Genomic DNA, 21,245 nt, shown 5'->3' with positions numbered 1-21,245 from the left:
TGGTTTTGAGAGTTTCGTAGCTAAAGGAAGAAAATGGAAAATGGATGTCTTTATTACCTACTTCTGAAACTTCGGTGTCAGTCAGTGCGTCTGACTAGTATCTGTATAACAATTACCGTTTGCGATAGACTGTTGAAAACTTTCGCAGATCATGTATTTCTGTTGCCGCTATGACAAGAAATAAGAATCAAAATCGAATTAAGCAACGCACTATACGGTCATAGATTTGATAGGTACCATATTTGATTTTCTTTTGACTATTATTTCGGAACCCTCTGTGTCGCGAGTCCATCTCGCATTTTACCAGTTTTAAAATTATTTTTCTTTTGTTGAGATAATCTATACTGAGTTCAAAAACTTATATGGTTAAAGAAACTAGTTCTAAACTATCAAAATGCTAACGCATCAATCAGGAAACCGGCCCAAATCCTGAACTACAATATTTACGATAACATCACTGATCCCTTAGAAGATTTTTGAAGGGCCAGAAAAGTATCGGAATGAAAGATAAGGGCTAAACAGAGGGATCTAAAGGGTCGACGACTTAACTGGGTCTTTGACCTAGAAACGAGTCATCAGTTATATCGAATTTTGAGCGGATTGCGGACCAGTCCGCTGCCCGTCCTAGTTCACTGTCTTTTGTTTTTTGAGAGATTGGACCTTCATTGCATTCCTTTATGGTTTTATTTGAATACTGTACTTGCTAGTTAATTGTCAAACACTGAAAGTTCCTACAGATTTTAACTTGAAAACGTAGGTTTTCTGTCAAACGGTTAGATCGCTTTTATCTGTTATGTTTGATTGTTATTATGTAAAATAGATTTATGGGTAATAATCGTCTATAATGAATAACCAAAAATAATTCTTGCATCATAAGTCTCCGCTTAAATAATTAAAATACGTAATTATTCAAATCTATTTTGACAACCTACCCCAACATTCTACAGTTAATGTTAGAAGTTGCATTTTATTTTCTCTTTGTTTTAAAATTTTATAAGATACAGTTAAATAATTAACAGACCACCTGTAGTTCTGTCTAGGAACACAAAGAATTTTATTACACTTTAAAGGATAGTACTGTATTTCTTCTTGTTCTCTTAACGTCTTTATTGCACAGCAAAATTAAATTTATTGGTTGCTATCAGTGTTTTATTTCTAATAATAAAAGGGGTTGTTTTGTTCTTTTTAATAGTTTTTTGTAGAGAAAACATATTTACAGGCTGGTTCATTTATTTGTACCTACATTTTAATAAACTTTTAAGGTATGTTGTATTTTTGGAAGACTTATAATTATATAACACCAGTTTACACTGATTTTAAGTATATAATGAGGGCGATGTTATTTTTAAATTCAGATTATTGTTAGTTTTTAATCATTTCCAAAAAAGCTTTCTCTTTTACAGGGAACTGCTAAGACTGGGGCTTAAAACAAATGTCTATTGATTATTTGACGCACTAGGTAAACCTATAATGTAAAATGTCATTGACACCCACTCATTCACGTTCTCTATCTTACCCAAAATATCCCAAAGATACATAAAAGCTCCCATTCTTCAAAATTTGTTCCAAAATCTCACAACCCTTCTTTTCTCCAGGTAGGCTGGCTAAGAGCAGAAGACCAGACGGTGCTAACTATGCACGAGCGAGCGGTGCTTGGCGCGAGGTACTCAGTCCACATGGATGCTCCCAGGACGTGGCAGCTGAGGATCCGTCCCCTGAGGGCAGAGGACCGCGGCTGCTACATGTGCCAGATCAACACGCAGCCCAGCATGAAGTGGCAGATTGGATGCATCGATGTTTACGGTGAGGATAGACCAAATATGGAACATGAAATATTTTTTGATCTCTTCCTTTTCATTTTCTCTATTCAGGTATCAATGAAATAAAAGCGCAAGCGCAAAAGAAATTATTACTTTCGACGAAATTTTCTCTTCATTTGAGAGCCCACTTTCGTTCTAGTACTTTATCAAACCCAAAAAGAGGTATCTAAAACTAAATGCTAAGACTTTAGCATCAAACCCAAAATTTTCATCAACAAAAATACCAAAGAAACAACCACAATTCCTTTAACCCGAGCTACCTAAATCGCTTCCTAATTCCACTATAGATCAACCAATTAGAGCGAGGTTAACAACTTAAACGTCTTTTTATCTATCCAAAGTGACAGATAGCCAGCTTATCCAGTACACAGCCCCTATAGGGGGCCGTGACTAAGCCTACTTAATCCGCCTACGAATAGATTAGGAACGTCTTCAAGATATGGGTCACTCAGTTTAAGTGATAGGTGTGGCTTCTTGAATTGTGTATGCGGTTGTACAGGGTGGGATTTGGGTTTGGTTTTTTTTGGGTGAGCTAAATTCGATTGTCGTAGTTGTGTTCGGCTGTTTTCGATGTTTGTATAGTGTTATGACAATGCTGGTACGAAATATACTACAAAATTACCGATCTTTCTTTCTTTCTTTTTGACAGAATTACACCTTATTTCATTTTAAAAACCCCCTAAAAAGCTTATTTTGTATAATCAAAGTTACAATTTAGCAAAAGTAATATTTATACAAATTACACACATAATATACCCCTTATTTACCTTCAGCCATCATAACACACACGAACCATTGGCCACAGAGAAAAACACACATTCTGTATTCAGTCCAATTTACGACTACCCGTAGCTCCATACAAAACCAAAAAATATTACATCCGACCTTTTTGAAGACATGACGTAGGTCAACATATAGGCGCATTAAAATTATAATAGAGTCCGGAAATCGGACTCGACCTGTGTGCTTCGAGCTTTCATCGATCGATCAACCTGGTGGACGTCCCAGAAACTGGATTCGTATAAAATGGGTGTGGTGACATGTGGGAAATATTGTCTCCAGTTACCCATAGCTGGTATATAAATAGAAAACCTACTTTCATTTGTTTATTGTGTTCAGAGGGTCTACCACCAGGTTCTAAAGTAATGTAATTATGGCTGTGGGGCGGCATCTTTCTTCTTCTCCCCAAAAAGATTACTTGAAGACGTGATGTTAGCCCATAGGCCTGTTAACTAAATAGAATTCTCCGAGCTGGTAAACTCGTCAAAATTTTTTGGACTGTCTAATTTGTAGTCATGTGTCAATCAGTTAAAATAATGAAAATCACACATTTAAAAGTTTATATTAGAGATTACGTTGATACGCTATAACATACATAATTTATTTATCATCAAAGTTTAAAAACGTTTAATAAAGATTTTCTATCTAACTTCATTCACAAAATATTTCAATGAAATAAAGTTTTGGACTTTTGGACTGCTGAGTGGTATGATGCGCAAAAACACTGTGCGCGACATGTCCCGGGTTCGATCCCCGCATAGTGCAAGTATTTGTGTAATCCTCAAATGCTTGTTCTAAGTCTCATTTCTTTATGAATTAAATGTTTGTGAAAGTCTTCGCTACATAATGATGGATTTCCTTAGTGATAAGCGCGAGATTCGTTCATTTTTTTTAAGTCCTTCACATTCACATGCCATTAGAATGTAAATAATACTATTTATAAAGCCGTGATCCCATTTTCCAATCAGGTATTAAACTGAATAGCGGCACAGTTAAGCAACGATATTATAACAAGCTTTGTGACATGCAATGTTATTAAAATATCTTAATTATAATAATAAAATTACCGTACTGATTCATGCAACCTGCTATACAGAATAAAAATGTTCATTTATACAGGATGTATTTTAATATATATAGAAGGGGAAGGTGACTGGTGACTGACATAGCAAATATAAAATACAGTAAAAAGTGTTTTTTTTTCAAATACAATTACAGGTGGTAAAGATTAAAATTTAGAAACAATTATGGACCCTGTCGGGTACAGCAAAGTTCCCCCTAAGAGTGTAAAACGACGTTGCAAAGTCAGTATGAAAATATATCAAGTCAGTATGAAAATATATCCATTTTCAAAGTTATTGCAATAAAGTTTAATATTATGGCATTAAGTTACTACTCGTATTAATGATTTTATCTTCATAACCGCGCGTACGAACAAATAGCGTTAAAATGAATAAGCCATAAAAATCAAAATTTCTAAACGTAAACCACTAAATTATTTGCTTTACAAACACCTTATTAAAATCACATTTCATAACGCAAGTTTCTCTAATTTATGTCTGAATTCCCAAGTAGCAGAGTTTAGCAATTTTGTGTTCCTCAATATTTGCATGGCTAGCCGGGATTTCTTTTTCAATTTCGTTCTTGTTCCAAACTTTATTGGAGCTCGGTGTCACTTGGGCCGACAAGGCGCGGTAACGAATGGTAAATGGTTGACTCTTGAAAAAATATCGGAGGTAAATTGAGGTACGGGAGGGGTTATTTTTATTTGTATAAAGTAATTTGATTATGCTTTCGGGTGTTGGCTGTTGTGGAATAATAACGAACTGATAAATTAAGGTCATCATACATCATCATCCACAGCCTTTATCCTCCCACTGCTGGGCATAGACCTCCCATTTCTCGTGCCAATTTCTACATTAAGGTAACGAAGAAAATAAGTTTTAATAATTGTTGATGATGAGTTGCGGAATGGGTTACTGTGTGGTTATTGTCTAAGTACCATTGTCGTTCCATTTTTCAGAATTACTTCCAAAACAATCAAAATGTTTTTAATTTCAAGTACGCCGTGTAACTTACTCTGGTTGCATTCCATTACATGTGTAATATTCAGTTAAAGTTGCTATTCAACATATTAAATTCTGGTCTAAATACACACTAATGTTTGTACGTTCAAGTTTACAAGTAAATCAAGAGACCTTATTCAAATTAAAGATTCAATTATTTTTGATTAAAATACCAATGTAAACAATCGCGAAATAAAATTCTACAAAACTACAATCAAAACGAATTCATATGGTCAATATCGTACCTAGAATACCCATATTCCAAGAAACATTGAAAGTTAAAATGTAAATATTGAGATATATTTTTCTATAAACCTCAAGAAATATATTGAAGGCAATGAATAAGTTTGAAACTTGTTAAAACTTTCACGAACGCAATATTTGAACTCAAAACGTCGCGATGCCGAGTCAAAGGAAATACAAAATGGATGGAGACAACAATATTGAAATATTTTACAATTGTTTTAGATCCATGTGTTTACAGGTATTGGTGCAATTTAATTCAAGACTTTGAGCTTTTGATAAATTTGAAAAGTTTACTAAAATCCATAGTCAATTTTAAGCACCTTATATTTTTTTAAGAATCAAATGCACTCGTATTTATATTTTTATAGCACTGTATCCGTAAAATAGTTTTTTTATCCAACGACAGTGTGATTTTTATTCAATAGTATAAAAAACCTACTAGAATAGCTTTAAATTCCATTGCAAATCTGATAAGTCCCTTGCTCTGTGGAAATTTTTTCTTTTAAAATGACTCTCTCGTTGAGGAATTTAATTCTTGTCTCACATAAATGCTTGTTCTATGCAGGGATCGAACCCACAACACGTCGAGTGTTCACATTCAGTGGTTTTGGCATAAATTTTACGAAAACAACAAACTCCTTAAATAACCAGCTAAAAAAAACAAATTCTACGTTAACTAAAGTAAATAAACACACATAAAGCGAACATTTACCTTCATAAAAGTAAATACTCCCCAACATGAAAGAAAACAGAAAAGCTACGTAATATCGTGAATGCTGTACCAAACAAGCAATACATATTGCATTTACAATGAAAAATTCTTAAGTATAACGACACACAACTCGCAAAAGGATAGAATAAAAATTCAACATTAAACATTTCCTTGGAACTCGGGTATAAATAAAGTTTGTAGTGAACTCTATCTGCGGGTCTCAAGTGGGGAGACAGACGTAACTGTGATATATAGAAACATAATAGTGTGAAAACTTTCAGATTGCTTTCGTTCTGAACTCTTATGCGATGAAAATCGAACTGTTAGGCTGGTTTCACACCAGACTAGTAGAGTGTAGTGCAGTTGTAGTTATTGGAATTGTGTGTGTATTTTTATTTTTTTTCTCTGGCTACTTGCTGCTCTGGTATATAGTATAGCAGCTTTTCTTGTTAATTTTTGTAATAGTAGTTTAATTAAAAAAGATAGCATCAACATGAGGCGGTTTTCTTCGCACCAATCGTTAATGTGTGGGGTTGTACTTGCGATACTGTGGGTTTTGAGAAAATAAGTTAAAGAAAAAAATATCTGTAATAAAAAATTGGTCAGCGATCAAATTTGTGGCCGCAAAAACTGTTACTTAAGTCAAATCTTTGTTTTATCATTAATTGATATAGCAGCTACCGGCAACCGGGCAGGAAGGAAACCCAAAATAAATAAATATAGGTTCGTATATGTCAGCGACATCGCTAAAATACGTGCACGTTTCTATTTTAACGTGAGTCAAAAACCTACCCACGTTGACTTGTCACTTCAATAGCATAATGAGCAAATTATAAAAAAACACTAAAGCTTTTGCCCTTTCCATGAGAGCCGGTGTGTTACCTGCCTTAAACGATGAAAATCTTACACTTCTAGTATGTTAGAATGTTTTCTTCGTGTGATCCACGTTAAACTCCATTCGAATTAGATAAAGAGTTTGTGAAATGTTTAGTGGTGTTGTTCAGTTTCTTTAAGGTAAGATATGTCCCAATTTTACACCCAATTTGTGCCCACTCAATGGGTATGGGATCGTTCGAAATCTTTCTTTAGAAAGCTATTCAGAGGATTCAGTTTTCTGATGATGTTTGTTGAGATGTGACTTTTTTTCTTAAATTATATGTCATATGTGAATTTGAGTAAGTAGGTGTGCTGGAATAGTGATGTGCGTTATATTATAGAGGCTTTAATTGAAAAAATATCGATTATAATCTGTTATTAATGTTATTAGGTAGAAGAGTTTGTTTGTTTGCACGTGTTAATCTCAGGAACTATTGATTCGATTTGAAATTATTTCAATATGTGATAGTCCATTTATTGAACAATTAAAACCATCACGGTATAATAAATTTTAGCTGAGCAGTAATATTATGGAGCGTGTAACAATAATGCTGAGAAGATGTGTGTACTGTAGACTTATTTATAATATTGAATAATATCGAAATTATACTTTCATAACCACGCGAACGATGTAGCCTAGTGGAAAAAATAATAGTATTTGTAGTACACTAGCAGAATAGAAATTAAAACAAAGTTTTGTTTACAGAAATATTCATGAAGACAACCTTCAATTACTTGCGGTGTTCCTCGCTTCAAATGTGTCTAAGGCGTAGTGTTTAAATTTAAATAAAATATAATATTATTGTAAACACAAATTAAGGTAGACGAAAATAGCAATAGAACCACTTAAAGTTATTATTTAGATCTTTGCTGTAATCATAGTAAATTAAAATGTAGATTTGTGAAAACTTATTAAAATCATACCATTCAAAAACACACATCGTATTAAAAACATACGCTAATGATTAGCCGTCAACGACAACATTAGTTTAAATTAATAACTCTTTTTGATCATAATGAAAACACAAATTTCTCCGAAACGTTTATACATGTAAAACAAATGAACAAAATTCATTTCATTTCATTTAACCTAATACAATACTTTTATCGATAACAGTTGAATTACATAAAGTTATTTAATAATGGAATTTATCTATATCTATACTACTAATATATAAAGCTGAGGAGTTTGTTTGTTTGAACGCGCTAATCTCAGGAACTACTGCTTAAAATAGAAAAAATCTTTGTTTCTTTTCTTGTGTGTTGAATAAATCATTTATCGAGGAGGGTTTTAGGCTACGTACCATCACGCTGCGACTAATAGGAGCGAAGATACACTGGAAAATGTGGAAAAAACAGGAAAAATTATTCATCTAAATTTCCTTACTTATATCTTCTAACCACGCGGACGAAGTCGCTGGCAACAGCTAGTAATTAAATATTTTGAATTTCATAAATACAATCATGGCCATCGATAAATTTGAGCCGCCAACGTTTTCGCAGCACTAGTGGGCGCCGTTATATTTAAAGTTTAGCAATTTACTTTTATTCGCACCTCCGTTTTGCATGACTCAAAAGGAAAGTCGCCAGCATTTCCAATTTCGAACTTGTTCCATACTGAGGCCACTTCGAGTTCGATTAGTTTTTGCCTCTTTTTTATTCGTAATGCCCCTAGTTTTGTGGTGACTGCCAGCTACGTGCATTTTTGTGTTTGAGTTAATTTTTCGGAGCTTTTTTGAAGTTGGAACGAAATTTCGTGATGGTTTTAATTTATTACTGTGTATCACATTCGAAAAGTATCTTAAACGTGAACCTACTTCGAAGTCGCGATAGAAATGTTAAGATAATTCAGAGAAGTTTTGAACATTGACCTCCTTTCTAACTTATTGTGGTTTGGTGATTTCACATATCTACCATTTGGAATCTAGACATCTTCATGATGTTTTTCATCACCCTTTGTCAGTGGAGAAGTATCTGAACTGAGACTAAGACTATAAAAAAATATACTATTAAAAAAAAGCAATCATTGTAAACGTCAACCAATCTGTCTTCATACCACCTACCAAAAAGTTTATCCTACAAAAATTCACACAAACCAAAAATAGTTGATATTCGTTACATAAATATATTACTGGAAAAGGCTAGCTTGTCCCGTCGACTGTCAATGGAGGTTTAATTCCGGTCTCCATACTAAATCCTTAATGATTGATCGATCCGTTATTGCAGCTACAAAAAATGGAGGGAAAAGTGAACGACATGTTTGTTGAGTGTGAGGTACTTGTTACCTCGTACAAGAAGTATTTGTTAATTGTGCTATACAGTTTTATTATAAAACCTTCATGTTAAAGAAACAACTCGGGTCAGAAAATCCGGTTGAGTGCAAGTCGAACAAGCAAAGTAAGGGTTTCATACAAATAAGATACAAAGAAACCGTACCAAATCATGCTTGACATTGCTTAAACGATGAACTAATATTGAGGTACCGTATATTCCCCGTCTGTCCACCAGAATTTTAGCAGCCTGTATTTCATGAACCGCAATCGTTAGACAAGTGAAATTTTCATAAACTACATATTTATTTCTGTTGCCGTTATACTAACAAATACTTAAGATAGTAATCATCAATTTTATAGCTTGCCTATTTTATTTTCTCTTCACTTTATTCGGAACCCCAGTGTCGTAAGTCCGACTCCAACTTGACCAGTTTTTCCGTTTAAGTGGGCGTGGTTGACCCCTTATCCTATTTTTGATTTCAAACATTTATCAACAAAACAATTATTTCTAAACACGGTATAACTGGAAAATCTTTACAATACCTATTTCCTTTGTATAAATACTCGTTTTATTTCCAACCTCTTTGATATTTGACAAAACACTCTCTAGAATTGGGAAGCGGGTATCAGCCCACGTTTGGACACTCAGATTATGTTACATTACTCTCTTTAGAACTTGGGTGGATATGAAATTGTTATTTTTGAACCTCCCATGATACACTTAATATTAATAATGATATGGAAATGGAAACAATTGAAAAACGAATAGTTCAAGTAGAGCACGTCTGACTTGGGTCTGTACAAATAAGGCACAGAAAAAAGAACTGACATAGTACCCGAACGAGTTTTAACTGCACAAACCGTTGTATGAACTTTGATATTTTTATCGGCCTAGTGACAGACAAATGAGAATGCCTCAATAATAGGTTTTTGTTTTCATTCTTTGGATACGGACCCTAATTATTTTGTAGACAATACCTAGGTACCTAGAGGATATTTCATCAGATGCTTGTAGCTGTTAAAACGGTTCAGGCCTAACTTGTATATTGACTGATTCACCTTTTTCCTGACTTGAAGAATGATATTTAACAATCAATGTTTTTTTGGAAGAGGGACGAAGACTTGCAAAAAGAGATAAAGCAAACACAAACGACCCTTTAAAGATTAGTTACATATCCTCAACTTTTTTGTATGTGCATACTAATATGTAACTAAGCTGTCACCCATAAACAAAAAAGTTTTGGGCATAGACCATTGATCAAACTCTGATCGGCTCTATTTTTGATAGGCGGTCGTATTCGCTTAAATATTCTGACATTGTCAATGTAGATCGAACGTTTAACACGGATTTATGTGTTATAAAATGTTGCATAGGCTTATGTAAAAATTTGATCTTTAAAAATACATGTGTGGTGGTGTTATAGTATTGAATTATGCCTGGTTTTATTGGTGCATCTGACTTAAATGTCTGTGAAATTTCTTAATACGTAATTGTTTTCTTAATATATTAAAACTTGCCTAGCTGCATAGCTGATAAGTATCGGGGATCCGTTGTGAAAACGCGATGTGTTTTTTTACTTAGTTCTATATGCAGTAAGTTTTATGTTTCTGGCTCTTTTGTGATTTTAACATAATAAAAGCTTGTTGTTTAATATAAAAAAATCTAAAAACACACGTTTTTTATTGATACTTATTCAAATTTTATCAAAATCGGTCTAGGTGTTTTGATGGTTGAAAATTGTACCATCAAGTTGGAAGGTATCCTGAAAATTTCAGCCTACCAGCTTATCGAAAAGTGCCTCAATATTGAGTTTTAGATAGCAGCAGATTTTTTATTACTGATCAATACAAAGTGATAAAAAAATAAACGTATGCCGTGGTGGTCTTACTGTTTGTTGTATCGATAATATAATAATATGATAGGGTATAGGATGACAAAAAAACTACTAATTAACATCCCGAAATGCCAGATATAAACCTTCAACAAATACGAGAAGGTGTAAAATAAACTGCATAATCGTTCTCGTGCAGGTTGCAGCCGTTTTAATATTTATGGCAGTTTAAATATAGTGCTGCGCGTCAAGCTGCTCGCGTATCGAACGGTCGCAACGTTCGCGTGATCGATTCGTTCTTTATATATCAAGATCGTAAATAATGGAGAAGTATGCAGTCGGTATTTAGAAAAGTGTTTTGATTTCACTTTTTGTTACCGTTTACAAATAAACACAGACAGATCCTAACATTTTGACGTGACAACGTCTTAAATTAGGCTGCGGCTGGGAGTCACTTATGAAAAAGTGTAACGCCCGGTAACGTTACGATGAGTCACCGAACGAGAGAGAGGCCCGCCGAATGCCTTGCGTCTCTCTCCCACTCAACTATGATCGGTCTGCCGCGCGCGCAGCACTAGAGAATTAGGCGCATTGAATCGGCGCTTACATGTACAATGTTTTAGTAAACAAAATATATTTCTATAGTTAAAATTTGTGCAATTCTTATTTTCATTCAATTCCTTGTTCCTATTGTGCAATTTAATTATATTCATATCAATAAATATTCTACTGAGAAAAAGACGTTGTCACGTAAAATCTTCGCCCGTAAAACCGACTTTACAGGCAACCATTTTTTATTTTTTTATGGTAGTCTCATACTTAAATTCAATTATATAACATTTATACAACGCCATCTAGTGTCAAACTAAGGGAAGATTGTATTATGAGTAGTAGTCGGGTAATAAACAATCTTATTAACTTTTTAAATGCATACATACATACTTCAACAAAAATAACACCCAGACACAGACAAAAATCGTGCTAAACACGCAAAAATTGTCCTTGGTGGATATCGAGCCCACGACCTCCGGTATAGCAGTCAGGGTCACTAACCATTAGACCAACAGGCCAGACAGTATAAATATGGATGTTTTTTTTAAAACGTTGTCACGTGTTCAAATATTGATGTTTTACTTTATTTTGAGATATTATTGGAATACTGCTGAAAACATATTAAGTTGATTAAATGTTCTTTTATTTGTGTAATAATCTCGTTATGAAATGGTATAACATTCATGTAGTGTGTCCTTTTAATACACAAAACTTGTTGCTATCCCCCGAATGTTATCACGTTCCTAATGCCTTAATTTTCGCCTTTTAACATTAAAACAGCATCAGTTATTTACGTTGACAATTCGCGACAGCTCACCAAGCCAAGACGTGTGACATTTTGATTTCGTTCCAGTCCATAAAAACACTCAAATATATCGAAATGACGTCATACAAGCTTTCGATAAGTCATGTGACTGTGACTTAGTATCTACATACATTCTAATGTTAGAAATGTCACTTGGCTCTTCATTATTAACACGCTTAACCTCAACTTCAATTAAAATACAACACACTCGTTAGTCTTAACGAGTTTGCATGCAAAAGGATAAGAAATTCCTACCAATATATTCCTCATTAATCAATGTGACCTGATTCAAGCTAGCGTGACTATATCTTGACACCTGCACGTTTTAGTAATTTATATGCCAGTTACTAATTAACGTTATACATCAAAAAAGTTAAAGCAGACAGGCCTTTGATAAATGCATCGGGAGTAACACTAGCCCTCTACCACTTAATCTTTAACTAACACTACTACAGCTGTGGAAAAGGGACAGAGCTATACACCATGAAGGGATCTATCTCTTTTCCGCAACTGTTACGTAACTGCTTTGAGATTTAGTGGTAGGTGTGCTGATTTAAATTTAACGTTTTAATTTTAAGTAAAACATTTTTAAGTTTCCCCGGCGGTACAGTCGTGTTGGTGTGAGTTAAATATGAACTCTAGATAGTCGTCTATTTGTTTTTCAAGCACTTTAGAGGTTTCTTTTGTACTTGAGGGTGAGATATCTCAATGAAAACATCGTTTTACTCTCGCATTTTTATGAATACGACTTTTATTTGGACACGGTTAGTGCTATTAATAATTTCGTCTGCATTATTATGATCTCTTACGAGTTCTATGATATGTATGTGTTTAGAAATGTAGAAGTATGTTTATCAATTGTCTAGATGTATAATGCAAGCTTTGCTCAGTTTGAAACTAGATGGCGTTGTGTGAAAGCTGTGGAATATTATTATAAGTTCTAAATTTAACGTCATTATAAGATACTTTTAAACTATATTTAGCCATTAACTAAAGCTTTTAACGAAGCTTTAAATTATATATTACAAGATAAATCTGTCCTAATCTTTTCCAAGAAGTTTTCTTTGATAAAAATTCTATTTCGAGTTCCTTCTCTGTGAAGTCATTTACAACGTCGATTTGCTTTTTTGGCAAAACTCACAACAAAAACCAGTCAAGTGCGAATCAGACTTGCTGCACTGAAGGTACTGTACAAAAAGAAATTCGTCACCTATCAAACATATAACCGTAACCAACGCTGCTCAACTTTATTTACGTATTTTACCGCAATAGAAATCAGCCATCTGTTAAAAAAACAACTGTCCACCTCATCACAGATAATGAGATACAACTTGTGACAGATGAATAGACAACCTTGCCTCAGTAATAACTAAGGTTCTATTTTACCTTTTAGTTACGGTACCCTAAAAACCAGTAGGACGGTACTATGCAGTATCGTTGCCACAGTTTGGGTGTGACACAGTTTACATCAGGATGCACGCAATCACAACCCAGTCACGATTTGACTGCAGTCTTGTCTGCCTGCCGCATAAAGGTTTTGTTTTTACGAAACTTTTCTTGTCTATTTTTGTTGTAGACTGTCGCCTACTTTTTTAGACAGTTTAACTTGGATAGAAGTTGCTTAACACTGCTTTAATACTGAAAATCAGTGTGGATGTACTTATTTGTGGTGTTTGATTATTTTTGACCGACTTGGAAAAGGAGGTTCATGATTTGTTTGCATTTTAACCAAGTTTGGTTCAGAACGTTGTATCGGCTGTATATTTTGGTTCTAAAAATAATATTGTTTAAAAGATGATAAACATTGAAGTTAGATATAAAAAAAGTCTTAGATCTGTTAAATTATGATATCTTATATTTACTTTTCAGTTAAATAATACAAAATTATTTAATAATGGAATTTATCTATATTAATATATAATCTATAGTAATATATAAAGCTGAAGAGTTTGTTTGTTTGTTTGAACGCGCTAATTTCAGTAAATACTGGCCCAAATTGAAAAAATCTTTTTGTGTTGAATAGACCACCACGCTGCTACTAATAGGAGCTAAGATACGATGGAAGGTATACCTAAATCATAACTTATATCTTCTACCCACGGGAACGAAGTCGCGGGCAACAGCTAGATCTATATATATCTGTTTTAGATAACAAACCCTAAAAGCTATCTTACCACAATTTCTCTACATAAAATTATCCAAGCGCATGACTAAATTGTAAACAACCATTATGCAAATATGTAAATGTAAATCACATATTTAAATTTCAACCCCAGAATATGGTTAATTGTACTGCTGACAAACAACGACTTATAGTCATAAACTTGCAAAGTACAAGCAAACAAGAACCGTACACTCATTCAAAACAAAAGCAAACGCTAGCAAACGAATTTACGACATTAACAAAGATTCGAGAAATACAAATAAAGCAAAATTTAACAGAATCCAAATCTCTGTTGAATGCAAATCGTTGGCGTCGAACGAAAACGTTTTAGAGTACCAAAAAGTTTTCTACAAAATTCTCGGTACGATAAATTACAACAATATTGTGAAAATTTACCTTTTTGAACCCCTCCCCGCCCCCTCCGGTACCTTTTTCTCCCCTCTTGAGTTAGTACAAAAAGTTTTTCACGTTAAAAATTGGCAGCCCCTTGCGGTGAGTCGTGTGTTCATATTTATCGTCCGGGTTTTGTTTTTAGGTTATGTTTTACATTTTTCATGTCTCAGTCTGCGTTTGGCTTATGTTAACATTTTACTTTGATTTTATATCGATCTAGGTTTGGAGTATCTTTGTTAGTCAGCTGTTTTGTTAGTCATTAAGTCAGTTTTAGTAAGCCTTATTAAGCCTTTTCCAACTATGTTGGGGTCGTCTTCCAGTTTAACCAGATACACCTATATACTAGTGTTTTACAAGAAGCAACTGCCTATTTAAACTCCTCAACCCAGGTACCTGAGAAACACGATACCCACGATACCCGCTATGTCAGAGCTGTTGTAAGATTATCTAGCTTCTGACTACCCCTTAACCCTGCCATAGATGTGTAAATAACAGTTGGAACCCACAACTTACAGTGCCTTGCGTAATACGGAGGAACTCGTAATGGCATAGATGGTCACCCATACACGGACCGATGCTATCAAGTGCAGCTTAACCAACTCAACTTGTGCTGTTGTAGTTTAACCATGAGCTCATCTTCTTCAAATCTATTATAGAAGCAAATGAAGGCACTAGATTTATAATGCCGATGTTTGTTCACAGTGCCACCCGATATCATGAGTGATGAGACGTCAGGAGACGTGTCAGTGCAAGAGTTGGAGAACGCGACGCTGACGTGCAAGGCCACAGGGCACCCGCCTCCGAAGATCACGTGGAGGAGAGAGGACCACGAGCCTGTACTGCTGAAAAAGCCACAGTCTAGAGACTTTGATAAAGGTAACATTTTCATTATACGTAGCTAGACTATATTTTTTTAGATAGTAAATTTATTCAAAATAGTGTTAGATGTACTGTGGAATTTTAGTGATGTTGCTCCACAGTTAGGGCACTAAACTAGCGGTGAAGGGTGAGCGAAACGGGATGATGTCTATTTTTAAAAGTTAAGTAAAATTGATATTTTTTAAATTGTTTGTAGGCATTAAATTAAAACGATTGGTAAAGCAGTTATTTTACAGAAAATTTTATGACAACATAGAGATTACATAAAGATCACATAAAGATTTAGTTAACACGATAATTTTATTTGACAAAGTCATTGAATAGAAAGCAATTAATACAAACTTACACAGTAATCGAAATCCAAACAATGTTAAAACTCACCAAGTCAAATTCGAAACAAAACAAGTTGAAGGCAAGCGTTAGCAGTCGCGAGACTTTGTTTACACATATCAAAGAGTTTAATCTTAAGATTATGCCCGACATGTATGGGATAAGCAGGCACAGGTGCCGGAACAAATTGGTAGGTACGAGGAACGTGTTGCTCCTATTACTCGCTCCGTTGACTGCTTAAACTACTAGATACGGTAGGACCAAAATCTGGTCCTTTGAATCTTTTTGCTGTTTTGTTCGGATTTTTGCGGTGATGTGAATTTTGTTGATTGGGGTTTTTAAAGCTTTGTCTTTTTTTTTGTGTTTGGTAAACTGGTGAAGCGAGGTATTTGATTTTTATATTTTGGGTCATATTTGTTTTTGTTTGTTTACTTATAAAAAATACAAATAAATGGCTTTTACAAAATCATGATTTATTATTATTGACAATCCTCTTTAGTTTCTATTTAACTATCTAACCTCATTCATGTAAAGTTAAAACTTCCTCATTCAATAGTCCTTCATAGTGAGTACCGAAGGACCAGTCCTAAAGAGAGAACTTTCTAAACTCTGTTATCTTTGACTTTAATACATAGCAGGAAGTGAGCGTAGGTGGCATCTAAACCAGACACATTTATAATGTCTGTTACATTTCTACGTATGTTCACTTAATAAGGTTCATACATGCCGTGGTTTCGGTTCGTTTATTTTGGTAATCTTACTCGAGATGAAATGAGGTTTGTATCTTAATTTACATATTTACTTAGAGATTCGTTTCCTTTTTAACGTTTTTGTAAGTATATTTGACGACCTCCGTGGTCGAGTGGCGTACGCACCGGTATCAAGGTGTCGCTAGCTCTGAGGTTCCGGGTTCGATCCCCGGTCGGGTCAATGTAAAAATTCACATTTCTACATTGTCTCGGGTCTGGGTGTTTGTGGTACCTTCGTTGTATCTGAATTCCATAACACAAGTGCTTTAGCAACTTACTTTGGGTTCAGAACAATGTATGTGATGTCGTCCGCATTTATTCATTAGGGTAAGCTTTTTTTATATTTATCAAGGTCACGTCACTTGCATGGTAACGATAGTAGCTACAATTCAAATTTTATTACTTATATAATTGATTTTGAAGTTATCTTTTTGGTAGTTTATATCCATGATAAATACATTTTGGAGCCGCACAACTGGAGGCCTTAATATTAACGTTTCAAAGCGCCTGAAAAAGGCCTACGTACAAAAATAAACTCATCACTACATTGTTTTATTCTAATATTTGCTTTCAAATATCGGTAACAGTTTAAACAGTTTATACATTAATACAGTTTGCAATTGTTTATTTACGAGTAGCTTAAAACGTTAGTCAGTACAACCAAATAACATTGAATGTTTATTTATAATAATAAAATAGCTAACATTTAAATGTTAGTTTTATGTATTTGTTTTACTGTTTGACGTTATATTAAATTTACTCAGATAGTGGTGGCAATCAGCTCCGCTTGGCAAATTAATAAACTTTTGTGGGGTAAGGGGAAAGTTCTAGCTTTTGAGGTATTTAGTCCTGTTATAAACGGCGCCTGCTTAGGTAATACGACGTGTGTAATTTAGGGTTAATTTTAGTTTAACTATACAATCCTGACTAACTTTGGGAACGTTGAATATTAATTTTTAGGACGCCGTAGCCAAAGGGTAAAAACGGAGCTGTGTTACTGAGGCTCTTCTGTCCATCCGTCTATCGTACTGTAATAACCATATGGATTAAAATAGAAATGATCATTGAGGTTCAGTAGCGGTTGATACGATTATGAATGTAATGGGTGACTATTTTTTGTCGTCAACAAGTTGTCACTTCCACTTGATAAGTTTTATTGATATTCTGCTATGTTTTAATAGTCCATGTTCTTTTTTCTCTAATTCTTAAATTAACGCTTGAACGGATATAAATAGAAATACATTTTTGGTGTTTAATTTAATAAAACGAAAGAAAAAGGACCAATATAATATTTTTAGAATTCCTAAATTGTATCAAAGGACCAGCTTTATGAAAATGATTGTATAAACATGTCACGGTAAAAAAGGTAAAGAATTTGCTTCGACGATTGAAGGTAGATGAATTTGTGATAGACTGACTTGCTTTGACTATTAATAGATATATCGATTGAATGGTATTCACGACTCCGATATTGTGACTTGCGAAATATTCTTTAACATAGTTTGTTGTTGTGTCTTGTGTCTCTGACTTTACAGGTACTTTTAAATGGTGTAAAGGTTTGGGATCATCACCAAAATCTATCGTTCACATATCATACACGTATGTGTCTCCTCTTAAGAAATGTTGAAAAAGTACTATAGTTTTATCCATCTTTTTTTGTAATCTTAGGTTTTCAGGTTGATTTCCTAAAATGGGAATTAATTATCTTGAATTTTATTGCAGTTACGATGGCTAACATGACATTATGGACCAATAACGTTTCACGTTCAATAAGCGCAGGAAGAACGCGAATAGAGACAGCACGTATTTAAAATTGAATGGGCTTAGCGGGGATCAAACCGCCAGATTTAGCTAGTGTTTCATATTGAACTGTTTTAAACCGAAAATCGTTGTACTATTTTTAGAATTCTGTATAAAAAGGGTTAAAACTCAACCCTGCGACTAAGCCTCTGCTTCCTGTTCATTTGTCCGTATTTCTGTCTGTCCATGTGTTTGTCACCAGGGTGAATCTCTTAGTCTTTTGTAGCCACAACAGGCCAACAACAGTTTAAAATCGGAATGGAGGTTAAGCAGGTTAGGGTGATCATTTATTTTCCTTTGCTTATTTGTAGGGTCCTCTTAGTGTCATGAGTCTGACTCGTATCTTCCTGGTTTTTTTACCTATTTATTTAAAAAAAATACTTCGTTTCTAGCGCTACTAATGGTAAACTGGTCTACAGGAACTATATACTATACATAAAAATAATCAGATTCCTAAAACTGCGAAAGGTGAATTACAGTACTTCAAAAAAGACCTGCGTCAAATGTGAGTCGTGTTAATATGATGTCGTCACACTTGCGTCTAAAAATAACGAAATTATTAGTCATTTTTATAGACATCCAACATCGCTTACATAAATAATAACTGCGTAGGTTTTGTGACGTCACAAAAATGAAAATGGATAAAACATCCCATATATTTATTTGTGCTAGTAGTTTATAAAAAAATAACTGGTCAAAGGGTTCCGTATACATAGGCTCAAAACCAATTGGATGAAAAGTAAATGTGTTAGTACCCACCGTAATATTTTCTTGCTACCAACCAATAAATGATAGTAGCAACGGTGGCTTAATATCAATCCAATTTTAGTGATAGTCGTTAAAGTGACAGCTGAAGTAAACAGACAAACAGACGAATGCATGCACAAATGGGTAATCCTCAGTAATAGGTTTACGATAGCACACACAGATGTACTTTCTTAGAATGACTAAGTATACCTGCGGTAATATTCATCAAACTAACCACTGAGCGTATATTAATAACGTTATAGTTTGACTAGCCTTCAGTCTTAATACATGTATTAGTTTTCACCTCAATATAAACTCGCAGAATCCTCGTGCGAAATACATTCCTAAATAATTCGTGTAAATGAGATGAAAACGACCTCCGTGGTCGAGTGGCGTACGCACCGTTTTCAAGGTGTCTGAGGTCCCGGGTTCGATCCCCGGTCGGATCAATGTAAAACTTCACATTTCTACATTGTCTCGGGTCTGGGTGTTTGGTACCTTCGTTATTTCTGAATTCCATAACACAAGTGCTTTAGCAACTTACTTTGGGTTCACAACAATGTATGTGAAGTTGTCCGCATATAAAAAAAATGTGGCAAGGTTGTTGAACTAAAATACACTGCGACTTCCACACGTTTGGGGCTTATAGCTTTTAGGTATACAATTATTTTCAGCAGCAACTGTCCACAAAAGCTTAAAATAGATAATGAAAAGACTGTTTATTTATTATCGTTTCTGACAGCATGCATTCAAGTAACGAAACCTGACGTTTTTTTTTTTTAATATTGAATGTTGCACAGGTGTTTTAAATTTAGTCAGCAAGAGTCTGACCCTATCGAGTTTGTTTGTTTGTATGCTTGTTTGAACGCGCTAATCTCCGGAACTACTAGTCCAAATTGTAAAATTATTTTGTGTTGAATAGACCATTCACCGAGGAAGGTTATAGGCTATATACGCTCACGCTGCGACTAATAGGAGCGAAGATACAATGGAAAATGTAGCTAAAACGGAGAAAAATATTCATCATTGAGGGCTTCCGTTCAAAAATTCTTAACTTATATCTTCTACCACGCGGACGAAGTCGCGGGCAACAGCTAGTATGATAATATATTTTTGCTTGAAGGTTTAGCCCTTTTGATCTCCAAAACTCTTTTTTGATGCTGTACTTTCTAGGAAGACTAATTAATCTTGTACCTATTATCAACTTTCATATTATATTTGTGCTATTTGCATGAATCTATAGCAATGGAGAATATTTTAGTTAAATTTTAGGTCATTTAACACTGACCTTGTACGCTTAACAAACTATTTTCAACTGACGTAAGTAGTTCGTCCATCAAATTCATTATTTATTCAATTGTAACGATAATGCTTGAACTAATGGTAATATTTTTATACGGTAACGGTATATTTTGGTAAATTATGTGCTACCGTCACGCGACCTGCCTAACATCATATTAACCCATTTCCTCAAGTCTACCTTGACTATTAAGTATTTAGTTTATTCTCAAAATAAGGTGGAACGGAATATCGTGATCGCGGTTAATATAAGTATTGTTTGTAAAAGCTTGGTGTTTGTTGTTATACGGTATCAAACTTAAATGATATAACACCAATTGAAATGTTGATTGTTTTCATCAAATTGTCAGTATTATCACCATCACTATCTAAAATTGGAATATAATTTTATTCAGGATTACTTTGTACGGAATCGTTTATTTAGGTATTCCAACGTAAATGGTTAGTTAAATTGATTTTGATACACCTACGGGGTAGTTTCTTATCCTCATTTTATAATACTGCATTACTGTTTTTCAGTTTTTCCTTCGTAAGTTTTTGTAATTTTTTATTTTTTGTTTACATACTCGATAATATGATAGATATTTCCATTCTACTAACTTTGAGCTGTTCACAAAACAAAATGGCGCCAGTATTTCCTGTACAACGATATCCATCTAGCATTATCAGAAACAATTTCATTCGCGCCACTAGGCAGCAATTAACACAAAAAGTAAATTCGTTGGGCTGGCCCTAAATATTGGCCCTTAGGGACACCACCGACTGTATGTTATTACGTAGTAATGATAATATAGTTAGAACTCTTCCGCTTCTTACTTAGTTGATAGCTACGTGCTCACGTAATATAGGTCAGGTCAGTAGAATACTGTAATCTTATGGATAAATTTGATACGGTTTAATTATTGAATATTGTAGCGCAATA

At 34.3% G+C, this 21,245-nt stretch overlaps 1 protein-coding gene across 1 annotated transcript in view; it reads left to right on the top strand.

Moving 5' to 3' along the window:
• Positions 1–21,245, top strand: part of LOC113493834 (limbic system-associated membrane protein-like) — a 48,996-nt gene that overhangs the window by 16,611 nt on the left and 11,140 nt on the right. The window contains exons 3-4 of the mRNA XM_026871864.1: positions 1,596–1,803; positions 15,222–15,395. Coding sequence (XP_026727665.1) covers positions 1,596–1,803; positions 15,222–15,395 — 382 coding nt within the window. The remainder of the gene's footprint in view (positions 1–1,595; positions 1,804–15,221; positions 15,396–21,245) is intronic.

This window comes from Trichoplusia ni, chromosome 5 (assembly GCF_003590095.1).
Source record: "Trichoplusia ni isolate ovarian cell line Hi5 chromosome 5, tn1, whole genome shotgun sequence".
NCBI classification, from domain to species: domain Eukaryota; kingdom Metazoa; phylum Arthropoda; class Insecta; order Lepidoptera; family Noctuidae; genus Trichoplusia; species Trichoplusia ni.
This window is presented reverse-complemented; position numbering and strand designations above follow the sequence as displayed.